This window comes from Hemitrygon akajei, unplaced genomic scaffold, assembly GCF_048418815.1.
Source record: "Hemitrygon akajei unplaced genomic scaffold, sHemAka1.3 Scf000061, whole genome shotgun sequence".
Classification (NCBI taxonomy): Eukaryota; Metazoa; Chordata; class Chondrichthyes; order Myliobatiformes; family Dasyatidae; genus Hemitrygon; species Hemitrygon akajei.
Window position 1 is genome coordinate 4410558 of NW_027331947.1, and position 10795 is coordinate 4421352.

The 10795-nt window shown below is 43.6% G+C and overlaps 1 protein-coding gene and 1 long non-coding RNA gene across 6 annotated transcripts in view; one reads left to right on the forward strand and one right to left on the reverse strand.

Moving 5' to 3' along the window:
• The window catches only part of LOC140721788 (uncharacterized), a 32099-nt gene that overhangs the window by 6951 nt on the left and 14353 nt on the right, over positions 1-10795 (forward strand). For 2 of the 5 annotated variants that reach the window (XR_012097459.1, XR_012097458.1), the window contains exons 2-3: positions 2398-2563; positions 5494-7044. Coding sequence is in view for 3 of the 5 variants with exons in the window: in XM_073036588.1 (XP_072892689.1) it covers positions 5814-6935 (1122 nt within the window). In the remaining 2 variants the exon portion in view is untranslated. Of the gene's footprint in view, positions 1-1510; positions 1538-2397; positions 2564-5493; positions 8053-10795 lie in introns of those variants that run through there. The other 3 variants (XM_073036588.1, XM_073036587.1, XM_073036589.1) reach the window with 3 other exon arrangements.
• LOC140721792 (uncharacterized) overlaps positions 7065-10795 on the reverse strand; it is a 284490-nt gene continuing 280759 nt past the window's right edge. Inside the window, exon 2 of the long non-coding RNA XR_012097463.1 lies at positions 7065-10536. This is a non-coding gene — a long non-coding RNA (uncharacterized lncRNA). The remainder of the gene's footprint in view (positions 10537-10795) is intronic.

A 10795-nucleotide genomic window follows, 5' to 3' on the forward strand; every position in this document is an offset into this window, starting at 1 on the left:
CCCACGGACAGGTCACATAAGGCTTTTTCCTGCAGAACTCTCCCGCCCTCCGGTTTGTGATGCAAGATCACATGTTGTGTTGGGGAAATCTGATGTTGGCCACTGAGTCTCGTTAACTTTCCCCAAGTCACCTCGCTTCCTGAGGCTCCTCACATTTGTCCGTGAGCTTTGTGGCTGTTGTGTATTCTCCCAGACTGGGGTGTCTGAGAAAGGAGAACGTCGCAGGTTGTGGGGATCTTTGATTTCATTGCCTGCTTTACCAAGGGACTGGGAAGTCTAGGGGTAGAGTGGTTGCTGTGATGTGCTGATCTGGATCCAAATGTCTCTGCAGATCCTCACAGTCATGGGCAGAGTAGTTACCATAAAAAGCATGAAGTGTCCGGATGGAAAGCTTGTTGATAAAAATATGGTGAGGATCAAAATATATCTGGCAAAGTTCTTACTGTTTATTCTAACTTTGTCATTTTAGAATCCTTTATACAGTAGTATGTACCATTAATTCAGTATCTGCATATTGCTGGAGAACCATCAGTGATTGTCCTTGATATCTGGTTCCATCTGCTCATTCCCTGCCCATCTTGTTCAACCTCTGTCCAGTCTCTTCCCCCCCCAGCTTCAGTGATATGCATCAACTATCTGGGTCAACCTTGGTCCACCCTGTATCTCACCTTTTCAGTGATATATATCAGCAATACTTCTAACCATAGTCTTCATTGTGAACTATACTTTTACACCTTCGACCTCACTGAGTTATTTCCAAAATCACTTTTTGTTAGCTGGAATGGCAGAGGGTCATCAGGTACCAGTTCTGTTGTGCATTGGTGTGGAGGTGCTAGTTTATGAAGAGTGACGGGCTGACACACTTCATCATATTACAGTCAGCAAAGAGTACTGGGAGAGTTGGTGCTTGGACTCTAGTCCTGTGATGGCTTTGACTTTGGTTAGTGTTTCTACAGAAGGGGCTGGTTGGTCATCCTTCTGCAATGAAGCAGAAATTTTGAGCAGCTGCACATTGGTGGTGGGGAAATCCCGGACTGCACTACCCAGTGTGAGATTCAGGGATGATGTGTGAAACTCTCATGGTCGGTGAGCAGCAGATTCAGCGGTGTGACTCTGTGAGGTTGGGTCCTGGGATATCACAGTTTTTGATCCAGGTAAACTGGGCCCAGGAATCGAGCTGCTTGGGCTTATGAGGTGTTGAGCGAGTACTTCTGTTGTAGGATCAGATGTTTGTTTCTGGAGTTCCTTTGGAAACATTGACTACTAATCTGAGGAGTGGCTATGAGTAAATGGGCTTTTCTGTGTTTACAACAGTAAAAATAAACCTGCAAGTTTGGTGTTCAAACTGTGTTTAGAAATCCCCCCTCTCACTGTCACCTGTTGGCCACTCAGTGCAAGTCAAGCAGAATCTCAAGTTGCGGGAGATCTGCACTAAAAACTGAAAATGTTTGAAGTCATTCTGACGAAACGTTATTAACCTGAATTGTAATGTTCGTTCCTCTCCCCACAGCTGTTCCTTACCTGCCGAGCATTTCTGGTAATTGCAGCTTCTTTTTATTACATTAACCCTGGACTGGTTGATATTTCCTGAAATTGACCTGATTTAACCTGGGAATGGAAATGGCTCGTTCTGTGCTGGTACAACAGTGAAGAAAGCACAACTTTCCCTATAAATTAACCTGGTAGCAATTTGTCCGGTTTTCCTGGAAATGTGTTCAGTACAGTTGTTGCTAACAAGGTTCACATGAATAATCTCAGGAAAGATTGGATTTATGTGTGAGGAGCATTTGATTGTTCTGGACCTATGGTCAATGGAGTTCAGAGGGACGGTGGGGGTGGTGGAGGGATGTATGGTTAAGTAAACCTACCAAATGCTGAAAAGGCTGGTTACAGTGGACATGGAGAGGTGGTTTCCATTAGACAGAGAGTCTGTGATATGAGAGCACAATCTCAGAATAAAGATGAGAAACTTTAAAACTGAGAAAAAACGTGTTGTCCAAAAGATGTCTGATCTGTGGAGTTTGTTGCAGCAGAGGTTGGTTGAGGCTGCCATTTGGGTATATTTATGACAGAGATTAATATATTCCAGATTGCTAAGTAGCTGCAGGGTTACAGGAGGAAGGCAGGAATATTGTGTTGGAATAAAAATCAACCATGGTTGAATGGTGGGGCAGACCAGATGGATTGAATCATCTAATTCTGTTCCTGACTGAATGATGGCTCCTTATCCCATATTATTCTGTGACATGTGACGGACAATAAAAGATTGTTTACTGAGATCATTATATCTGCATTCAACTTTTAACTTCCAGTGAGTTTTGTTCTTAGTAATATTAAGCAGAAATGTTTGGTTCTCCTTTTTATTGTTAATGTGCTTTATTATCTCTCTGGTTAAAGTTAGACCTGCGGTGAGAGGTCTATTGGAAGAAATACCCCAACTGGAAGCAAACCACAGCTGAAGAAGGGAACAGCAACAAGTGAACCAGCCCGAGGATTGAGAGCATCAACTGGAGAGAACCCTTCTGACTTAGAATTTCCATTGACTCAGTCAGGAGAAAGTTTGGTGAGTCTCATTTAGACAAACATTGAAATCATGGTTGAGCATGGTACGATGAATGTGCTGAGTTGTGTATGTCACAATGCAAGAAGCATCGTAGGAAAGCCAGATGAGCTCAGGAAAGGGAATTATGATATTGTAGACATTATTGGAACTTGTTTACACTCAACAGTCTTAGGGATGTAGAGGAACAAATTTGTAGAGAGATTGCAGACCATGCCGAGAAACAAAAGTTGATTCAGTAAGTGATTTTAACTTTCCATATACAGGCCGTCCCTGGGTTACATATGAGTTCCGTACCTGAGTCCGTCTTTAAGACAGATTTGTACGTATGTCGGAACAAGTACATCCGATATTATTTAGCGTCAGTTAGTCAAACATTTGTCTTAGTATATAGTATATATTTTACTTTCCTATGCATATAAAACACTTAAGAAATGTAAGTATTCCAATAATTAAACTATCGTGTTGCTTAGTAATAATTGTAGCTTTCATCATGGCAGGGACTTTCACATGCTCCATTATTCTCAATTTATCCATTATCATTTAGATGTGTTACGATAGTTGACCGACTGTAGCCTAACGCTTTTCCAATGACAGATGGTATTTCACCTCTTTCCAAACGCTTTATTATTCGCACTTTATTTTCAAATGCGATCGCTTCCTGTCAATGGAACAGAAACACTGCAGGCGGTGGGTGCCGACCTGCGCCAGCTCCCGAGGTCCACTGGGTCCTAAGAACTGCAGCACTAAATTCCCCAGGTCCTGAACTGCACCACACTGAGACAGGTTAAATGGGACTGGGGGTTGTGCTGGGTTTGGGTATTTGATCTTCCACAATATTCTGTGTGGGAATTTAAACTGGAGGTGGCAGTGTTTTTTTTTACGAGGTCGAGTTGCGAGCTCGACACCAACCCTGCATGGAGGGTACGGGAGTCACTGGATCGACATCAACCCGGCACAGGAGCAGTCTGTCACTAAAACAAACTCGGGAACCTCCGTTCTCTAGCCCGGTGCTGAGCTGACTGCGCCACCAGCTGACAGGAATGGCGGGAGGGGGGTGTGAGGTCAGGGTAAATCTTACTAAGAAAAATTTAAGCCCAATACAAAGTTAAACACTCAACACAGTGTCAATGGCAATGACTTAAAATGGCGGACTGCATTCTCCTTCCTCGGTTCGTAAGTACAAGTTGTCCGTAAGTCGGACTTCGTAACTCAGGGACTACCTGTATTGACTGGGACTCGAATAGTGTAAAAGGGGTAGATGGGGTAGAGTTTCTCAAATGTGCCCTTAATCAGTATGTAAAATTCCTGATGTAGAAGTGTGCAATAAGCTGTTAGGAAATGATCAGGGCTGGTGACAGAAATTAGTGATCATAATGCCATGAAATTCAGAATAAAGATGGAAAAAGAGAGGTCTGGACCACGGGTTGAGATTCTAAATTGGAGAAAGGTCAATTTTGATAGTATCAGGAAGGATCTGACAAGTGTGGTTTGGGACAGGCTGTTTCCTGGAAAAGGAGTACTTGGTAAGTGGGAGGCTTTGAGAAGTGAAATTTTGAGAGTGCAGAGTTTGTATGTGCCTAACAACATAAAAGTTGAAACGTAACCAGTGCAGAAAACTTGACTTTCAGGAAATATTGAGGCCCCGGATATTTTGTTCCTCTAAATGCCTCAGACTGTTGGGTGCTGCCAAGACGCATTAATGACTACAATATCATAATTCCACATCCTGCATTCATCTGAGATTTTTTTAGTTGTCTTCTGTTAGGTTCTAAAAGCTTCAAAATAGTGTTTGCTCTTTTGTTTCCCCTCTCTTTGGCTTTTATGTTGTCTTTGGCTTCTCATTTCAGCCACGGTTGTGTCCTCCTGCCTTTCCAATGCTTCCACTTTTTTGGGATGCATCGATCACTCAGCTTCCGAATTGCTCCCAGAAACTCCAGCCATTGCTGCTCCATTGTCACTCCTACCTTTTCCCTTCCAAACAAGTTTGGCCAGCTTCTCCGACATAGAAACATGGAGAAGTTCAGTACAGAAAGAGGCTATTTGGCCCATCTAGTCAATGCTGAAAAAAACCATTTAAGCTGTGCAACTACCTGCACCAAGACCATCACCCTCCATACCCCTACCATCCAGCCTCCCATCCAAACTTCTTTTAAATTGTGAAACCAAGCTCATATTCACCACTGGTGCTGACATCTCATTCCACACTCTCACAACCATTTCAGTAAAGAGCTTTTCCAAATGTTTCTATTAAATTTTCAACTTTTCCACTTACCTATGACTTCTGGTTATCATTGCACCCAACCTCAGTGGAAAATCCTCCTTCCATTTACCCCATCTTTACCCTTATAATGTTGTATACTTCTGACAAATACTCAAAGCAATGTATAATTTCATTCTTTATGTTTAGAGCACTTTTAGGTGTATAAGATGATGAGGGGTATTGATCGTGTGGACAGCCAGATGTTTATTCCCAGGGCTGAAATGGCTAACATGAGGGGACATAGTTTTAAGGTGCTTGGAAATAGACACCGAGTGGATGTCAGGGGTAAGTTTTTCACACAGAGAGTGGTGGGTGTTTGGAATGCTCTGCCGGCTATTTGTGTGAGAGTGTTTCAGTTACTGTGGGGCCAGCACCCATGCAGCTCAGTGGGAACAGGGAATAATACCAATGGAGAGAGTCAAACTGAGCCAAGGCACAGATTGGAGATGGCAGAAATGCTGCATTCTTATAGAGACAGGAAGAACATCAGAGAGTTTGATGGTCATTCCAGATACCAGCACTGTGCCCAGTTAGAAGGTCATTTCTCTCTCCAAATTGGGTTGAACTTCACTGTAACAGTGTGATGTCAGATCACACCTTGACAACTCAAGTGATCTCAGCTGAAATGTTGTTCTAAACCAATTGATGGATTTTGTAAATCTTTTTACAGTTTAAAAATGACAAGGAATTCGTCTACGGGAATGTCTAACACAACACACACGTTTTGCTGCCTCTTTTGATATTTAAGAAGTGGAGCAAGGGATTCACTCGATTATCCTTCCTGCTCAGACTGCGGGGAAGGATTCACTCGGTCATTTCAACTGAAGGTACATCAGCAAGTTCACACTGGGACAAGGCCATTCACCTGTTCTGTTTGTGAGAAGGGATTCAGTTGTCTTCCCACCTGTGACACACTAGTCAGATCACACTGGGCAGAAGCTGGTCATCTGCTGAATTTGTGGGGAAAGATTCATTTTGTCATCTAACCTAATGGCTCACCAGCGAGTTCACACCGGGGAGCGACCATTCACCTGCTCAGACTGTGGGAAGGGATTCACTCGGTCATCCCAACTGAAGGTACATCAGAGAGTTCACACTGGAGAGAGACCATTCACTTGCTCAGACTGTGGAAAGGGATTCACTCAGTCATCCGACCTACTCACACACCAGTCAGTTCACACTGGCGAAAGGCCATTCACCTGCTCAGACTGTGAGAAGGGATTCACTCAGTCATCCGCCCTAATGGCACACCGGCGAGTTCACACCGGCGAGCGGCCGTTCACCTGCTCGAACTGTGGGAAGAGATTCACTCGGTCATCCCAACTGAAGGTACATCAGCGAGTTCACACCGGGGAGAGGCCATTCACCTGCTCAGACTGTGGGAAGGGATTCACTCGGTCATCTAACCTAGTGGCACACCAGCGAATTCACACCGGGGAGCGGCCGTTCACCTGCTCAGACTGTGGGAAGGGATTCACTTGCTCACCCCAACTGAAGGTACATCAGCGAGTTCACACCGGGGAGCGGCCATTCACCTGCTCAGACTGTGGGAAGAGATTCACTTGGTCATCCCAAATGAAGGTACATCAGAGAGTTCACACTGGAGAGAGGCCATTCATCTGCTCAGACTGTGGGAAGGGATTCATTTGCTCATCCCAGCTGAAGGTACACCAGTCAGTTCACACTGGGGAGAGGCTGTACACTTGCTTAGTCTGTAGGAAGGGATTCACCCGGTCATCTCAGTTACTGAGACACCAGTCAGTTCACACTGGTGAGTGGCTATTCACCTGCTCAGTCTGTGGGAAGGGATTCACTGAATCATCTCAACTGAAGGTACATCAGAGAATTCACACTGTAGAGAGGCCATTCACCTGCTCAGACTGTGGGAAGGGATTCACTCGGTCATCCGACCTACTGGCACACCAACGAGTTCACACCGGGGAGCGGCCATTCACCTGTTCAGACTGTGGGAAGGGATTCACTCGGTCATCCGACCTACTGGCACACCAGCGAATTCATACCGGGGAGCGGCCATTCACCTGCTCAGACTGTGGGAAGGGATTCACTCGGTCATCTAAAATGAAGGTACATCAGCGAGTTCACACTGGGTAGAGGCTGATCACCTGCTCAGACTTCGGGAAAAGATTTTCTCAGCCAAATCAACCAAGTGTGCATCATTGAGTTCTTACCGGCGAGTGTCCGTTCACCTGCTGTGAATGTGGTAAGCAATTCACTCAGTAATCAGACACAGACATACTTTATTGTTCCCGAGGGAAATTGGGTTTCGTTACAGTCGCACCAACCAAGAATAGGAAATATAGCAATATGAAACCATAAATAATTAAATAATACTAAGTAAATTATGCTGTTACGTACCCCGTAACTGGGTTAACAGACCAGCAGAAATGGAAGGATACGTTGGAGTCTGGTGGTACTTTAACTAAAGGTGTTTGTTAGTAAAATAAGCAAAACAGTATCAATAATGCAAATATACATATAAAACAGGTTAGCAATAATAAACATAGAAGTGTAGGAATAATAATCAATAATAATAAACAAGCTCTATGAATGTCTAGGGGTAAATGACTAGTCATAAGAGAATATAAAGTTCAGTTCAGTTCGTCCATGCTGAGGTACCGTTGCTGTGCTGCAATTGTTGGAGAGGGAGAGAGAGAGTGAGAGCGAGCATGAGATTGGGCAGCTGCAGCAGGCAAACCTTTTGTTGTCTTCTTGTGCCATTGTACCATTGTGGTCATTCGGTTATGACCCCTCCGTTCTCAGCTGGACTGTTCTTCTGTGGTGGACTCGTCACTCTGGCATGAGTGGACACACACACAAGCCCCCACCAGCCCTGCCGTCACACTGTGAGCTTTTGTGACCGATCTCCTGATTCGGTCCTCGAAGCCCCCACCTTCCTGTGGGTGCACAACACTCTTTCAGTGACCACTGTTGTGTCTGAGGGTGTCTCCCCAGACCCGTCTTTTATCCCCACTGACTGGGTATCAGCCATCCATCAACTCAATATGTCTATGTCCATCAAACTAGGCCACTCCTGATGTCTCCTCAGGAATGTTAACGAGGAAAGAAGTGTCCCTGCAGCAAAAGGTTTTGTTTACCTTTCCATCAGTGAAGAAGCCATAATACATAAATCAGTCGTCTCTCTCTCTCTTATCTGTAGCAGATGTCTCTACCTCTGTTCTTCATCTCTCTCTCTCTCTCTCTCTCTCTCTCTCTCTCTCTCTCTCTCTCTTTAGCAGCATAGTCCTCAAAGGTGGGGGGGGGGAGGGTCAGCTCTGGACCCCATTTCCATCTGGTCTGTTCAGCACACAGAACACCCCTACCCTTCAAAGAATTTTCACCGGGGTGAAGATTAACTAGTAAAGCACATTACAGAGTCTAATCTAATACAGAAGTGGTTTTTAACTACAAGGACAACACAGATATACTTTCAAATTAACACCTAGATAAACAATCAGCAATTACATTATCATTTCCCTTTACATGTTGTATTTTCATATCATATTCTTGTAACAACAGACTCCAACTTAATAACCGTCTATTTTTATTCTTCATGTTTGTCAAAAATACCAAGGGGTTGTGATCAGTATAAACTATCACTGGTTTCTGTGCTGGACAAATGCTGTAATGCTGTAATGCCAGGATAAGTGACAGTAATTCTTTTTCTACAGTGGAGTTAATTCTTAGCTTAGGTGTATATCACAAAGAGTGAACCAATACATGAGTGATTATAATGTAGTACATTACAGAAGTTTGTGCAAATAGTAATCTCTATTTTACTTCTAAACTTAACTTTCAGTCAACCTACTATGATATTGTCTTTAACTTTCACAAGCTTCGTCCAGAAAACAAAGCTTATCACCAATGTTTTCTAAACTAAGCCCATTTTCTGAACTTCCACACCACTCATTAATTTTAAGCAGGTCATTAATTTTATCTTCAGGATCTTTAATTTGATTAATTTCCTTAATGACACTAGCAGATGGTCTCTCTGGGCCAAAACAACACTTCAAGTTCTGCCTCTCCAAATCACATACTTGAGCAACATCACCAAGTTGTGCATCCTAAGTTTCAAAACAAACACCTTGTTAACAAACCATTGTTTAATTAATGATCCCTTCCCTTTGCACAACAGTCCTGGAACCAAACCTGACTTTACATTTACTTTATTCAAAAGTCCAGTAACACTTTTTCCCTCAGTATCTTCAATAACATCCATCTCACCAGCTTTTATCTCATCACTAACTTTTAACACAAGTGACTGAGAATCCTCATTTTCCTCTGGTGCCAAGGTTAACCCTTTCTTCACTGAACCAAGTCCATCTGACCCAAAAGGATTGCATTCCTTTTTAACCAAATCAGACATATATGCTGCGTATGCACGTTGAGCCTTCCCTTTAAGTACACTTTGTAACAACACCACCCACTTATCTCTAGGCCACTTCTGGTTCGCGGCCACTTTTTCAAAATGCAAGAAGTACCGATCAATGTCCGTCTCCTCGAATGGAGGTACTGACCTAATCTCCTGACTAACATTAAACTTTTCCCCGCGGTCTGCCCCGCTATCCACGTGTTGCCATTTCTCCCTCTCAAACTGTCGCTGTTTTACTGCCTCCTCCACCTCCAACTTAATTCTCTTCCAGACGTAACTGGACCTCCCCTTTCCCTACAGGAAAGTGTTCTAACAACTCCGCCTTGAATATCTGCATCGTGACAATGTTCAGCTATCTTACGTTGTATCTCTGCCTTCGTCATCCCTTTCTTAACCTCCTTGAGTTCCAAGGACTCCACCATTTCCCACAACTCAGACTTTTTAGCTTTCTTTAAACGCACAGGGTTTAACAGAAACTCGTCAACATCCATTTCTGCTGCCTGTCTTTCTGGTTTCTCACACAACCAGATCAGATAAGGGAAATCGATCCCGATTCACCGGCCCCCCAATTTGGTAATCAAATCACTTTAGCTAAAGGTGTTTATTAGTAAAATAAGCAAAACAATATCAATAATGCAAATATACATATAAAACAGGTTAGCAATAATAAACATAGAAGTGTAGGAATAATAATCAATAATAAGAAACAAGCTCTATCAATGTCTAGGGGTAAGTGGAAATAGGTCCAGGACCAGCCTATTGGCTCAGGGTGTCTGACACTCCGAGGGAGAAGTTGTAAGGTTTGATGGACACAGGCAGGAATGACTTCCTATGATGCTCAGTGTTACATCTTGGTGGAATGAGTCTCTGGCTGAATGTACTCCTGTGCCTAACCAGTACATTATGGAGTGGATGGGAGTCATTGTCCAAGATGGCATGCAACTTGGACAGCATCCTCTTTTCAGACACCACCGTCAGAGAGTCCAGACACATCACTGGCCTTACGAATGAGTTTGTTGTTTCTGTTGGTGTCTGCTACCCTCAGCCTGCTGCCCCAGCACACAACAGCAAACATGAGAGCACTGGCCACCACAGACTCAGCATCGTCCGGCAGATGTTAAAGGACCTCAGTCTCCTCAGGAAATAGAGACGGCTCTGACCCTTCTTGTAAACAGCCTGAGTGTTCTTTAATCTAACCTTATGTAACTCTTGCTTTGGCTTTCAGCTTAATATAGGGGGTGATAGACCCGCAGCCCGGCCAAACTTAAGAAATCTTGTCTGGGTGGGTGCTGTGTGTTGTGTCCCCTGTAACAAATCAGTACCCTGAAATAACAAACTGTACACAATATGTGATTAAATGATTGAGCTTTATAATTCTTACTTTGATTATAGGGTTAGTAAAGAAACAAAAAAAAGCAAAAGGGCCCACTCTCTCCATTCACGTCTTCTCATCTCTCCCCAGCAAAGGAGCACAAAATCTCTCTTACAAACTCACAAGAAAGAACATTTCTCTCATTGGATAGCCCCACACTCCAAAACCCTGTCATCTCTAGTCGTAACCTAAACATTGTTATACTTGTGA